This window comes from Oncorhynchus masou, chromosome 15, assembly GCF_036934945.1.
Source record: "Oncorhynchus masou masou isolate Uvic2021 chromosome 15, UVic_Omas_1.1, whole genome shotgun sequence".
In the NCBI taxonomy this organism is placed as follows: Eukaryota; Metazoa; Chordata; class Actinopteri; order Salmoniformes; family Salmonidae; genus Oncorhynchus; species Oncorhynchus masou.
Genome location: NC_088226.1, coordinates 15,816,319 through 15,832,084, shown reverse-complemented (window position 1 = coordinate 15,832,084; position 15,766 = coordinate 15,816,319). Strand labels below are relative to the sequence as shown.

The 15,766-nt window shown below is 42.7% G+C and overlaps 1 protein-coding gene across 1 annotated transcript in view; it reads right to left on the bottom strand.

The window, feature by feature from the left end:
• Positions 1–358: 358 nt before the first annotated feature.
• The window catches only part of LOC135555740 (protein phosphatase 1 regulatory subunit 1B-like), a 32,379-nt gene continuing 16,971 nt past the window's right edge, over positions 359–15,766 (bottom strand). The window contains exons 2-5 of the mRNA XM_064988433.1: positions 4,745–4,828; positions 4,553–4,628; positions 3,259–3,396; positions 359–2,336 (exon numbers count right to left, since the gene is read on the bottom strand). Coding sequence (XP_064844505.1) covers positions 2,203–2,336; positions 3,259–3,396; positions 4,553–4,628; positions 4,745–4,828 — 432 coding nt within the window. The 3' untranslated portion in view covers positions 359–2,202. The remainder of the gene's footprint in view (positions 2,337–3,258; positions 3,397–4,552; positions 4,629–4,744; positions 4,829–15,766) is intronic.

The window sequence follows — 15,766 nt, the reverse complement described above, 5'->3', positions numbered from 1 at the left end:
TTAAAGGACCTACCATTACATTTGTCTATTGTTGCAATAACTTATCAGTCCAAATAAATTAATTAGCATACTTTCTAGGAAGCCTATTTTTAATTTGTCAGTTGACTTTGCCAGTTTTGTTTTCCATGAGGGTGTTTTCTGACATACTCCACTTGAAGAACATACCATCTGAGAAGCAAACAGACTTCCAAGAATCAGAATTCCTTCTGGAATGTTCATTCATTCCATCATAGGGTGTGAAATACTGACCATCTTGTGGCAATCATTTTGTGCGGTCATATATATTATTTTATAAAGTATATTTTCAAAGTTTTAGGATTTTAAGATTAGTTCCACACACCAGAACACACACACAAAGTAATTTCAAATCAGGAAAATGTGTTTATTTAGATAGTGTTATTGTTGCTCACATTGAAATGTCTACATCTTTAACAAGTACAGAAAAAAGAATGAAAACAAAAAGTGGAATAAAGAAGAATAGTGCGATGAGATTTCATTCTTGCCATGGCACTCGTCTATTGACCATAGAGGATAGATAGACTTGGAGAAGGAAAGTATGCTCACCCCAGCCAGACAATGGAGGGAGTAGGTGCCATATGTCTCAACACTTTGTCCAACAAAAAGAGAATCAAAACAACTACTATATATTAACAGTTGGTACAGATTGAGACATTCAACTGAGACACTACAACAAATGTATTCCCGCTGACTCAAGCAATCCTGCAGTTGGAGAACAGATGTGATGGAAATAAAGAAAACTGTTTATGAGGCTGACATTATCAATGAGTATATGATGATAATGACATTCTGAGGGTGAATATTTTGATATTCAAATGTGTCATTCCATTTCAGCAGGAAGAGAGAGAGAGAGAGAAAGAGAGTCACTATGTATTGTATTGTCTGTATTGTTTTTCATGAGAATATGAAAAACACAGTTATCCAAGTCATGACTGAAAGGTTACTAAACATTGTGACAATTATTCAACAGAGAGAGACCATATACAGCTAAGTTGATTAATAGGTCTTTACACAGGCAATGATTTAAACAAATAATAAGAATCTGATTCTGTATACAAAATTAATACATGTTTTTTTCTCACAAAATAACTAAATTGGACTACTTTTACAAAAGCATGGCATCCTCACATACACCCAGAGTACATCATTGACACAAATAGCTTTGATGGGCACCAAAAATAACTTCAAATGCATCACAAATAAATGTTTCAAATGCATTACAAATCTAGATCATTTCAATTATATAGATGCATATTATCTGAAGGCCTATGCAGTGCACAGTTTATTGTATGTAAATCCATGTCGATATATACCCTCTGGTTATTCCACATCCCCTATCTTGCCACAAGATGGCAGCAGCTGCTCACTTCTTCCAAGAACAAGATCTCAATATGATTAGGCTGCAGAGATGTCCAATCTAGGCCAGAGTGAAATTTGATACACATAATACAGGTCTTTGTGATTGAAAAGGAACCCATATTGGAGTCTGTATTATCATATCTGCACAGTAATGGAGCAGCTTTCGAATATAGTCTGGACTGATAGTCAGAGACTAATGATATCTCCTCTCTCTCTCTGTGTGTGTGTGTGTGTGTGTGTGTGTGTGTGTGTGTGTGTGTGTGTGTGTGTGTGTGTGTGTGTGTGTGTGTGTGTGTGTGTGTGTGCTCTATACTGAAGCTGTTCATCAGCATTTGTCCATTTACAGTTATTTTGAGTGTCATGTGTAGTTATTATTTCTAGCCATTATTCCATTGCTCTGTAACATTAAAGAGCAAAGCTAGAAATTAAGAAGTGAATGAATGGTTCCCCTGACATGGAAGAGAAGACTAGCATTGCAGTGAGGGACCTCAAGGTCACAGTTACCTATCCATTAGTCTCATTAGTTCTAAGGAGCTACTCCTCACCTCTTCACAAGGGCAATATCTATTACACTCTCTCTCCCCCCCCCTCTCCCTCTCCTTCTCCCCTTCTAGAATAATGTACAGATTTTTTGCTCACAGATTTGCTAATAGTACCTACCTACATTCATTCAGTCATTCATTCATTTAATTTGAATATGCACCATTCAAACTTAGAAGCTCTCTTTCTCACTCACACGTTAACACATTAAACCACTCATTCATTCACTCAATCATTCACACATCTGCAACCATCCATCTCTCCCTTCATTTTTTTTGTTTAGTGTTAAAACTTTACACTTTTGCGCACTTTCTTTGCCTTCTCTGTCTTTTCTTCCATCTTTTCCTCTTCTTTCTCTTTCTCTTCCTCCTCTTCATCCGGCTTCTCTGATTGATCTGTGGTGCTGGTCGCTTGGGGGTCTAAGGAGACAAGAGGTGATGTCAAAGGACAGCAGCACACACTGGTCTCCTTCAAATCAAGCCACTAACCTTTTACACAAGTAAGCTTGATGACTACTTAGATTTGTGGATTTTGATGTTTCAGAAAAGACATGCAGGGAAGGTAAACAAACAGCACTAGGGAAAAAGAGGTTAATCAATTTATGGGACATCATAATAACTCCACTCCCAAACCAGTCTATGGTAATCTGGTTCTACCTGTCATTTAATGGTCAGACATGTGCCTCCTGTGAGTGTGTGTGTAGGAATACATGTGTGTGGGACATGGTATACAGGTCTGAATCATACCAGTACATATGAAAGTGTCTTCTGTATAAATGTGCATGTGTATGCAGACCTAATTAGGCAATTGCTCTAGTGAGGATAATCACACCCTACTTCAATGTATCTTTAAGAGTCCCTGTCTAGTGATGTGTGACACTACAGCCACTCTGCAGCCGTGTTTTGCTTTCAAACGACAGATTTACAGAAAAACGATGACAGTAATATCCAATGAAGCAGCGTTTAACGATGCTACAGGAGAGATTTCACTAGGAAGCTCTGCCATCTGGGCTGGTAGCCCATCATCAGTACGGATGCCAAAGAGAAAGCAGATAGACTGTTAGCCATGGCTAAGCATCTCTGGCCCCCTGACTGGCACAGGGAGGTCTGCTGTGCTCTCTGATAGATTTGGTGGAGTGATGCTAATAAATATAATACCACTGCTACTTGTCAGAGAAGAGTTTATCTGAGGCCCTGCTGTTTTGAACATGGCATAGTGCAACGTTCATCCCATTTGACTTAAAAGTGGGCACTGAATAACAATGGCTATACACACAGCTAAACATGTAAGCAGCTAAACAAGTGTGTTACTAGTTGACAGTGTATGAAATCCCTATCTCACCAGCAGCTTTGGTGGGGAATCTCTCCTCCCTCTCCTCATGACAGGGGTGGTCGTCGTACTCCTCCCCCTCAAAGGGGTCTTCTAAGGGGGGGTAGACACCCAGGTTCTGCATGTGTGCTTCAGCCATCTTCTGGACGGCTGGACGCACACATACACACGATACACAGGAACACACACAGGGACAAAGGGAGAGAGGGATAGGTTGTTTTGGGTTTACCAGGCTTCAACACTGTCAACGTTACCATGCGTCATATGGGATTTCAGATGCATGCCAGACAGACAGATAAGCAGCCAGCCAATCACCCAGCAAGACAGACAGACATACAGACAAATTTAAAGGCAGAATAGCCAGCACTTTCATGTTTTGTAGTAATGGACTGGTATAATACATGTGTGTCCTCTATATACACATCTTTACTCTTTCCTGCATTTGTTTTTATACTTTAATTTCTCCTGTCTGGTCCTCTGTTCTTTTGCTCTCTAAAAAATGTTGGCTCATCCTGCTCTCTCTTAATCCCACTCTGTCTAAGTCACCTTGGGGTGTCTCTCTCTCTCTCAGCTAATGAAGAATCGAATACTGATACAGGAACACAGACTGGGGTATTATAATAACACTCTACACGCATATAGTAATCCCCCTTTAATTCTTTAAGTAACATCTACTGACAAGCCTCCAAATATATATTTTTCTGGTCTTACTAGCACATGCTCTATGTTTATGGCTCGGCGTGAAACAACAAGTATGAAGCAACATTTAGAACTCAGTCGGTGCCTGTCTGTCTGTCTGTCTGTCTGTCTGTCTGTCTGTCTGTGTGTGTGTGTATCTCTATCTGCAGCTGTATATGCTCCTTTGGTAATCCTGGATGATCCAGAGCTGCACAGACTCACACTCAGTGACTCACAGCTGTCTCTCTCTCTCTCTCTCTCTCTCTCTCTCTCTCTCTCTCTCTCTCTCTCTCTCTCTCTATATATATATATATATATATATATATATATATATATGTGCATAGAAGCAAAACATGTGTATGTTAGTAGTTCCATAGTTCCATAGAAGAAATCCCTCTTGCACGTGTATACAGTATAGTACCTACTCTTATAAAGATACTACAACTGATTGACATGACTTGTATTCATTTTCTTGTCACGTGGATCTTACCCCACTGCCCCATTTCACAAAGAACACAATCAGGAGGTAACAGAACAGTAAAGCAAGGTAAACACAGTATCAACACAGGGAGAATTCATCACACAGAGGACATGTATACACTACTTACTCAGTCAGTTATACGCTTACCTTTCAGGGATGGTGGCTGATACACATTAGGGTTGACTCGCTTGGGCTTGAGTACCCCATTCTCTCCTACAATCCACTGTGGAAGGAAGAACAAGTTGAATGGAGCCTACAGTTTTGAAATAATGCAACCATTCACATGACTATAGGGTGACATGCAGTTATCCTCTGAGGCACTAGGGGACGCTCTGTTACCTGATGGGTGGACTGATCATCCTCAGGGGAACACTGGTCTGCCACTCTGAACAGTGTTGCAGGTGTAGGCCGCCGGCGCCGGATCTAGACACGCATGAGAGAGAAGAAGAGAATCGGGTATTTGTTTTTTTGGGTGTAAGCCATCTCATCAGCGCTTGTAATGTGTCCAGTTCTCCTAATTTGACTCCAGGCAAGGAGTCAAGTCTGAGTACTGTTGGGGTAGGCCAGGGGTCAGAGTTTAGGGGTCAACAAGAGATCATCCGAACAGAAGACATCCAATTATGTCACATAGATCCCTTTTCTGCAGTCAATTGACCAAAGTGTCCTCTAGTGGGTGCAATGTTATTAGTATTTTTCATAATTTCATAAAAAACAGGGTTTTTTTCCACAAAAACTCCTGTGTTTCTATGTCAAATGGTTTTGTTATATTTCAGTCTTCTGTGATGTTTGTAAAGTGTAATATTGGGATGCAAACTCACATTTCAACTATATATATATATATATATATATATATATATATATATATATATACACATATATGTACAGTGCCTTGCGAAAGTATTCGGCCCCCTTGAACTTTGCAACCTTTTACCACATTTCAGGCTTCAAACATAAAGATATAAAACTGTATTTTTTAGTGAAGAATCAACAACAAGTGGGACACAATCATGAGGTGGAACGACATTTATTGGATATTTCAACTTTTTTAACAAATCAAAAACTGAAAAATTGGGCGTGCAAAATTATTCAGCCCCTTTACTTTCAGTGCAGCAAACTCTCTCCAGAAGTTCAGTGAGGATCTTTGAATGATCCAATGTTGACCTAAATGACTAATGATGATAAATACAATCCACCTGTGTGTAATCAAGTCTCCGTATAAATGCACCTGCACTGTGATAGTCTCAGAGTTCCGTTAAAAGCGCAGAGAGCATCATGAAGAACAAGGAACACACCAGGCAGGTCCGAGATACTGTTGTGAAGAAGTTTAAAGCTGGATTTGGATACAAAAAGATATCCCAAGCTTTAAACATCCCAAGGAGCACTGTGCCAGCGATAATATTGAAATGGAAGGAGTATCAGACCACTGCAAATCTACCAAGAACTGGCCGTCCCTCTAAACGTTCAGCTCATACAAGGAGAAGACTGATCAGAGATGCAGCCAAGAGGCCCATGATCAGTCTGGATGAACTGCAGAGATCTACAGCTGAGGTGGGAGACTCTGTCCATAGGACAACAATCAGTCGTATATTGCACAAATCTGGCCTTTATGGAAGAGTGGCAAGTAGAAAGCCATTTCTTAAAGATATCCATTAAAAGTGTTGTTTAAAGTTTGCCACAAGCCACCTGGGAGACACACCAAACATGTGGAAGAAGGTGCTCTGGTCAGATAAAACCAAAATTGAACTTTTTGGCAACAATGCAAAACGTTATGTTTGGCGTAAAAGCAACACAGCTCATCACCATGAACACACCATCCCCACTGTCAAACATGGTGGTGGCAGCATCATGGTTTGGGCCTGCTTTTCTTCAGCAGGGACAGGGAAGTTGGTTAAAATTGATGGGAAGATGGATGGAGCCAAATACAGGACCATTCTGGAAGAAAACCTGATGGAGTCTGCAAAAGACCTGCGACTGGGACGGAGATTTGTCTTCCAACAAGACAATGATCCAAAACATAAAGCAAAATCTACAATGGAATGGTTCAAAAATAAACATATCCAGGTGTTAGAATGGCCAAGTCAAAGTCCAGACCTGAATCCAATCGAGAATCTGTGGAAAGAACTGAAAACTGCTGTTCACAAATGCTCTCCATCCAACCTCACTGAGCTCGAGCTGTTTTGCAAGGAGGAATGGGAAAAAATTTCAGTCTCTCGATGTGCAAAACTGATAGAGACATACCCCAAGCGACTTACAGCTGTAATCGCAGCACAAGGTGGCGCTACAAAGTATTAATTTAAGGGGGCTGAATAATTTTGCACGCCCAATTTTTCAGTTTTTGATCTGTTAAAAAAGTTTGAAATATCCAATAAATGTCGTTCCACTTCATGATTGTGTCCCACTTGTTGATTCTTCACAAAAAAATACAGTTTTATATCTTTATGTTTGAAGCCTGAAATGTGGCAAAAGGTCGCAAAGTTCAAGGGGGTCGAATACTTTCGCAAGGCACTGTATATATATATATATATATAGAAACTCTCTGTGTGACCCTGATTTAGCCCACTTAACAGAGCAACCCCCCGGGAGAAATCAGTATCACTCTGAACTCTACTTTAGTCATTACATACATTGTACTTAGTACATGGTTGATATATACATTATATGGTACAAACATAGTTTGCCAATCAATGTGCCTGTGGCTATTCACTGCAGAACAGTAGTTTGATGCAAAACTATGTCACTCAAGCAAACAAGTCTGTGAGCATAAATTCACGTTTGCATATCTGCAAACAAAAATATGTAGAAATAAAACCTGCGACTAATTGATTAAAAAATATTCCAGTGAGGGCCCTATAGTAGGTATTACTGCCCTCCTCTCTCCCCCTCGTTGCCCACCTCTTGCCCCTCCTCTCTCCAGCCTCTCTAGACCAGTGGCAGGCAGACTGGAGCTCACTCCCCTTAGGCTTCCTGAGGCGGCAGGCAGCCTAGTGGTTAGAGTGTTGGGCCAGTAACCAGTAAGAATTTGTTCTTAACTGACTTCCCTAAAATGACTATATATACACTCTCTGTCCCAATGGGCAACCTGCTACCCACTCTAACTGGGTGCTCACAGTACACTGCAGACGGCTCTCTCATTCTGTCAACACTGGCATTCTTAAGCTCCAGTACAAGGTTCATTAATTTGACCATGGAAGGAATGCAGAGAGAGGGTCAAGGAGAACAGGGCCTTCTGTTCTGTAGTTTTAATTCCAGGTAGAACCCCACTGTGAAGCTTTGGCAACGACACTCACAGTGCATTGACTCGCGAACACAGTCTCCCACAGTCTAAATAGATCAAGCAGAAAACAGTTTGCAAACTAGCTGTGGTAAGTTGTTTTGGATACATGCATTCAGGTCAGATGAATAGTGCACTACTATAAGGATGGAAGCCTGGAAAGTCAAACAGAGAAGTTCATGACAAGTCTCCTCACTGGGCACACAATTGGGTAATATTTAGTACGTTGATTAATGAGAGTCCAACCTATTTTCACCCACTCAAAAAGACAGCCAAAGGTTTGTTGAATTCCCAATGTGTTATCAATATTATTTTTAAACATTTAAAACAGAAGTTCTTTTTTTTTACATAATTTTTGGGGGGGAATATTACTAACAACAGATTAAATGACTTTTGGCCAAGGATCTGTGGAATACGTTAAACATGTGTAAAACAACACAATGTACAATTATGAATCAATCCAGTCAAATCAAATCAAATGTTATTTGTCATGTGCTTTGTAAACAACAGGTGTAGACTAACAGTGTTATTGGTATCCACGGTACTCCACCAATTGTACATTTTTCTGTTCAATACTATTCTCCCCCCCAAATTGTTTTTATTTGACATAAATGCACTGTAATTTAAAACTGCAAAGTTGTCTCTCTGTGTTGAATTGCAGGATATTAGCTTTAGAACTGCAACAGTAGAAAAAAAAAAAAAAAACATCTGTCCCATGACAACATGTGTAGAATGACAGGAAATTAGATTGAAAACTGCTGAACATTTGAAATGTTCTTTCCCTGGGCCCGGGACTCCAATGATAAGATCAATGTTTTATATTTGGTTTAGTTGTCACTTATATTTGTGATCACTGCGCTTTCAACCATTTAAAAGCACATTCAAATTCAAATGGCAATACAAAGTTGGATGTTTTGTTTATTTCTACAACAAATGAATGTGTTATCACTGTGTTTGATCTAACAACATGACCAAATGACCTGGATTGCAGTTAGTTGAGAGGACATGGTGCAAGGGATCAATGCTGTTTGAGAGTCTATGCAGATTATTATAGCAGTTGTGAAGATTTCCACAGACCTGCAAACCTGAACATACACGCTTTCTATGATTACATAAGAAGACATTTATTGTTACAGTAACCTCAAAATGTGGCCACTCATTTTAAGGTTTAAGAAATATTGTCATATTAGTTGGTAAGATAGCCTTCACATTAGGCTATTTGCTGTCTTATAAAAGTAATGTTGAATCGTGTTTGGTAGACAATGCAACCAAATATCAACTTTTTAAGGAGATGTATCTTCTGTATGGATAGCCCCATCGGTGCCACTGAGCCTGGCTTTAATTCCAGCTTGTCTACAAATGAATTAATAATTGATATGTTGGATTCCCGTTTTCATTTCAACCAAAAATCGAAATGCAGTTTGATTTGACTTAATCTTTAATCTTTATTCTTTAACTTTTATTTTTGGTTGAATGGAGAAGTGAATCTAACATATTTATTACTAGCACATTGGTAATAGACAGTGACAAATATTAAAGCTAAGCAGTGTTGGGCTGTCTATCTTATAGTGGATATTACGTCGAAGATGACGTTGTTTCCAAGGTGTAAATTAAACATATTTTATACAAGGTTTGTCTATGTTGAATATTGGTTACCATGACCACATAATCCTGTGGTTGAAATTTCACCTTCAAAACAACAGTTTACGCTGACAACTTTTTTCAAATCCAATGTATTTTCCACATAGGCAACAGATCACAACACAGAAATAGAAAATCATAGAGAAACTAACATAGACAACCCACCCAACTCACGCCCTGACCATACTAAAACAAAAGACAAAACAAACAAAACAAAAGACAAAACAAAGGAACACATCTCTGGATGTGTTCGTGTTCGTTCCAGTGGATCTCATTCCTCTGGTTAACCAGGACAGACAGGGTCTTCATCCCAAATGGCACCCTATTCCCTACATTCAGTAGAGCACTACGTTTGACCAGAGCCACATGTGCCCCGGTCAAAACTCTGGTCAAAGTAGCACACTATAGAGGGAATAGGGTTCCATTTGGTAAACATCCTGGGTCTGGGAGCTGTGCGTCGAAGCAAGCAGGTTACTGTTGCCAAAGCACAGGCTTGGTGGGCCACACAACACAGCATAATCTCCTCATGAAGGTTCTGTATATGTATCCTCACTTCCCCTCTATCCGTCACTCTCACTCTCTCTCATCCCCTACTTCCAATTCCACCTCATCTTCTCCTCCCTTTATCCTGTTCACCCCACATATCATTCTTCATTCCTTGACAGTGACATGACATTATCCTCAACCCCCCTCCTCTGTTTCTTTATAACCTTCTCTCTCAACCTCCCCCTCTCTCTCCTATCGTTTTCCTCTTTCTCTCTCAACCTCCCCCTCTCTCTCCTATCATTTTCCTCTTTCTCTCTCAACCTCCCCCTCTCTCTCCTATCGTTTTCCTCTTTCTCTCTCAACCTCCCCCTCTCTCTCCTATCGTTTTCCTCTTTCTCTCTCAACATCCCCCTCTCTCTCCTATCGTTTTCCTCTTTGTCTCTCACCCATCTCTCTCCCCTTTCCCCACATCACCGGGCTGTGCGCACCGGGTTCTGTAATCTCATTATGGCACTCAGCTTGAATGCCGTCTCTCCACTCCCTCAGTGGGAGACATCCCAGCAGGGCCCCCTCACTGTGTGACCCCCTACGTCTCCATCTCTCTCCACTGACATGGTGAGAGCCCTGGTTGTTGCTGTGGCTGCTGCTGCTGCTGCTGGTCAGCCTGGCTCATACCTGATATCTCTGCTGGGTAAAACCAACCCTCTTGCCTGCCCGCCTGCCTGAGGTAGTGGTGGAAGAGTGGGTAAGACAGAGCACAACAAACCAGATGCTAACCAGGCCCATGTCCCAGCTACTATAGTGGGATGCTTCGTGGTCTTATACATAGTACCAATCCAAGTATGTAGAGGACTCTGGTGTGACTCTCATAGTACCAATCCAGGTATCTTCCTCGGGCACTGGTGTGACTCGCATAGTACCAATCCAGGTATCTTCCTAGGGCTCTGGTGTGACTCTCATAGTACCAATCCAGGTATCTTCCTAGGGCTCTGGTGTGACTCTCATAGTACCAATCCAGGTATCTTCCTAGGGCTCTGGTGTGACTCTCATAGTACCAATCCAGGTATCTTCCTAGGGCTCTGGTGTGACTCTCATAGTACCAATCCAGGTATCTTCCTAGGGCTCTGGTGTGACTCTCATAGTACCAATCCAGGTATCTTCCTAGGGCTCTGGTGTGACTCTCATAGTACCAGTCCAGGTATCTTCCTAGGGCTCTGGTGTGAGCTCTGAGATGTTGCTGTTCTTTAGAGGAAGAGAGAGGAGAGAGAAAAGAACAGTGATGTAGACAGAGCAAGATAAATTAAAATAACAAATGTCAAGGGAGCCCAAAAAGATAGAGAAGGCAAGCGGCATACACAGAGAGAGAGAGAGAGAGAGAGAGAGAGAGAGAGAGAGAGAGATGAGAGAGAGAGAGAGAGAGAGATAGAGAATGAGAGAACGAGGGAGACAGGGGGATAGAGCAAGCGTATGTGTTTTTGCCCGAGAGCTGAAAGGGTGTTGCTGGATAATTGAGGTCATTATGGTATAATAAAAGGATTTATACAGTATGTATATGTGTGTGTGTGTGTGTGTGTGTGTGTGTGTGTGTGTGTGTGTGTGTGTGTGTGTGTGTGTGTGTGTGTGTGTGTGTGTGTGTGTGTGTGTGTGTGTGTGTGGACCCTCAGAGTGTGTGTGAGAGTGACTCAGCTCTTACTGACATCACAACTGGCCTTCCCGTGTTAATGAAGAGACGGTGACGTTTAACCCTAAACCTCTTTACCATACTACCTGTAGACTACTAGGACTGCTAGAGTGATTAATACTAGGGCTGCTAGAGTGATTAATGACTTCCTGTAATGGACCAATGAATGGCGTCAAGTTGCTTCCAGGAAAAGGTCACCATCGATTATAGAGAAGGTGAGTATATACAACTATAAACGCATAGAGGGGTCAGGGTGAGTAACAGCTATTGTGACAGGCATCAATGCACAGTGATTATGCACACATGCCATTTCCAAAGAATAATATGCACTGTATACGGGTCAAACACACAGACACACACCTGGCATTTCTCATACACACACACATCCGGCTGGGTGATGGTGGCAGCAGGACGGATGACGGTGGGAAAGGCCAGATGACATAACACACAGCCACTTGTAATTTTCCAGTCTTTCAATCACCCCACTTCAGTAGTTACATAAGATCATCTGTGACCTTCACACTTATGCTTTTATACTGGGGCACAGCATGTGAGATTACTCCTGTTATACTTTACACCCCCACCCCTCTCCCCCCTCTCCGACTCTCCTCAGTTGCAGCCATTGTTCAGTATCCTTAAGTATCAGTCCCACTGTTTCTGGCCTCTCAGCAGCTATGCAGAGCAGGAATGTATCCCAAATGGCACCCTTTTCCATATTTAGTGCACCAGAGTGGGCCCTGGTCAAAGGTAGTCCACTATTTTGGAATAGGGTGCCATTTGGTACACAGACATGGGCTGATGATGAGCTGTCACAGGGCCACTCATGGGCTCCACAGGTGGGGCTACAGCCGGTATGTGTCCCCACGGGACTCTCTGTCCCCCACAGAGCCTACAAGCACAGGGGGAATATTACAGCTCTTAAGCTTCAAGAGAGCCAGGCCGTCATTATCAATACGAAGGTGCTTGACTGACTCACCTGGTTAAACTAAGGTTAAATGAAAAGGAGACCTTATTTTAACAGACGGTGGGTCAGATACATGCTGATCTAGGGTAGGTGTGTGTGTGTGTGTGTGTGTGTGTGTGTGTGTGTGTGTGTGTGTGTGTGTGTGTGTGTGTGTGTGTGTGTGTGTGTGTGTGTGTGTGTGTGTGTGTGTGTGTGTGTGTGTGTGTGTGTGTGTGTGTGCATCAGTGAAGGCTGCTGAGGGGAGGACGGCTCATAATAATAGCTGGAGTGGAGTCAATGGAATGGTATCGACCAAGTCAAACATATGGTTTCCATGTGGTTGATACCACTCCATTGACTCCATTCTAGCCATTATTATAAGCAACCCTCCCCTCAGCAGCAGTGTATGTGTGTGTGTGTGTGTGTGTGTGTGTGTGTGTGTGTGTGTGTGTGTGTGTGTGTGTGTGTGTGTGTGTGTGTGTGTGTGTGTGTGTGTGTGTGTGTGTGTGTAGAGCTGTAGTGATGGTGAACGGAAAAAGAAAGCGTTTTGAACCTACTTTGATTTATGCGACTTTCACACCTCCCCCTTGGATGTGTCACATCTGCTCCTGCTACGCCCTCTGGTGTTCATCCGGTGTCTTCTTGACCTGCAGTTACTCCCCCTGTACACTCTCTCTCCCTCTCTGTGTGATTATGTGGTTGGAGACAGGTGGGCTAGAGTCAGAGCAGATCCCTACCAGCTGCAACTCGTTCCATAATCAAGACCTCTACAAATACTGTCCTGCCACTTTCACTCTGCCAGATCGTAAACTCTGCTCAGTCAGTTCATGATTCTAGACAGTTATTATTACTCAAGATCCTGTTACTCTGCTGTGTCTGTTTCCCTGCCTGACACTGTTTATCCTCTTATTGCAGTTACTGCTCTGGCTCCTGTTCCACATCTCACCACCCAACTACCTTGCTCTGGATTTTACTCACCATCACTACCTTGGATTCCCTTCAGGACCTGTTTACCCTGTTCTACTCAGCCAACTCTAACCTCAGTCTCCACATCTGTTTTTTCTGCAACTCATCCGAGCTAACCCGGATCTGCACTCCATATCACTCTGTGCAACAATAAATAATTTTGGTTAATTCATCCCTGTTTCCTCATCTGGGTCTGCTCTTGGGTTCCCCTGTGTCGCTCTGCTTAACAGTACAATCTGGCCAAGAGATGAACCCAGCAGACTCCACTACTATTTCTTGTTGGTCAAGGCACCCTTCTGAGCAACATGACCAAGCCCTGAAAACCCTGCTGGAGAACATCAAGGAGTTTTCACAGAGCCTGTCTGACCTACAGGTCCGAACCTCCGCCCAGAGCTCACAAACAGTGTCAAGTCCGTCTTTTCCATCCTGACTCATGAGTGATGGTAATCTTGGCGCTTGCAGAGCATTTCTTGTGCAATGTTCACTAGTATTTGAGCAACAGCCCTACTCTTATGCTAGTGTACGAGCAAAGATGTATTTTTTTAATTGGCTGCCTTTGGGGAGCAGCATTTTCCTGGGCCACTGTGGTGTGGGAGAGACAGTCACTTATCTGCTTCTCCTACAGTGGATTCACAGATGAGATGAGGAAGGTCTGTGGAAAGGATGCTGCTAAACAACTTCTGTCCCTTTGTCAAGGCTCCCAGAGTGTGGCTGAAATTACATGCGAGTTCCGCACCCTCGCTGCAGAGAGCGGCTGGAATGACGAGGCCCTTCACAGGGAGCATTCCGGAACGAACTCACTGAGACCCTCAAGGATGAGTTAGTGTCCAGAGATGAGCCTGATGGACTTGACGAACTCATTTCTCTCACTATCTGTATTGACAACCGTCTCCATGAGCGTTGGAGGGAGAGGGGAGGTAGGGTTGCATGTCCCATAACATCTGCTTCAGTGCCTTGCTCACTTTCTCCAACTGCATCACATCTCCAGGCATGTTCTAATCCTGAACCCATGCAGCTCGGCCGAACCCATCAATCTCCAGATGATAGGCAGTGGCGTATCAGTACTAGGAGCTGTCTATATTGTGGCCAGGTTGGTCACCGGGTCTCCACTCGTTCCCTGTGTCCAGCAAAAGAGGGGGCTCAGCAGTAGTGAGGGATATACGATTGAGCCAAATCGCCTGCCCATTTCCCAGACACCTGCTTGAGGCCAATGTTGTGTGGCAGAGCCAGGCTTTTCCTGTGCCGGTCCCTACGAGAGATTTCTGGACCAAGGGGTCGTTAACTTCTCTAGGAGAGGGGGCAGCATTTGGAATTTTGGATGAAAAGCATACCCAAATTCACTTGCCAGCTACTCATCTCCAAAAGATAAGATATGCATGTTATTAGTAGATTTGGATAGAAAACACTCTGAAGTTTCTACAACTGTTTGAATCATGTCTGTGAGTAAAACAGAACTTATGTAGCAGGCGAAACCCCGAGGACAAACCATTCCGATTCTTTTTTTGAGGTCACCCTCTTTTCAATAGGCTTTCATTGGGAATCCAGATTTCCAAGGGACTTGCTTGCAGTTCTTACCACTTCCACTGGATGTCACCAGTCTTTAGAAATTGGTTGAGGTTATTCCTTTGTGTAATGAAGAAGTATGGCCATCTTGAACGAGGGTCACTTCATGTGTACTGTTTGATAGAGGCGCATGACCCGAAAGCATGCCATTTTTCCTGTATTGAACACAGATCATCCCGTCTTTAATTTGATCGATTATTTAATTTTAAAAATACCTAAAGTTGTATTACAAAAGTAGTTTGAAATGTTTTGGCAAAGTTTACAGGTAACTTTTGAGATATTTTGTAGTCACGTTGCGCAAGTTGGAACCGGTGTTTTTCTGGATCAAACGCGCCAAACAAATTTTCCATGGGACGCTACCGTCCCACATATCCCAGAGAGGTTAATCAGTTGGGTCTGGACACTGTTTTGCTCACTTCACCTCTGGATGCCAACGCTCTCAATGAAAAGCTACTGTTCCTGTTATCCTGCGTCTCTCTGGAAATCATCAGGAAAAGATCCGTTATCACATAATCGACTGTTCTCACTCACCTCTGGGCCATCCATGGTTAAAGCTACACAACCCACAGATTGACTGGTCCACCGGAAGGCTAACTACTTGGCATACATTTTGTCATTCTAATTGTCTACATTCTGCCCTTCCTCCTGCCTTGTCTGCACCCCAGTCCATTCCAGAACCCCCAGACCTGTCTTCTGTTCCTCCAGAATATCACGGTCTAGCTCCTGTATTCAGTAAGCACCATATACGCTGCCTCATCGGCCATACGACTGTGCTATCGAGCTTAAGCCTGGAGCTCCCCTCCCTAGTAG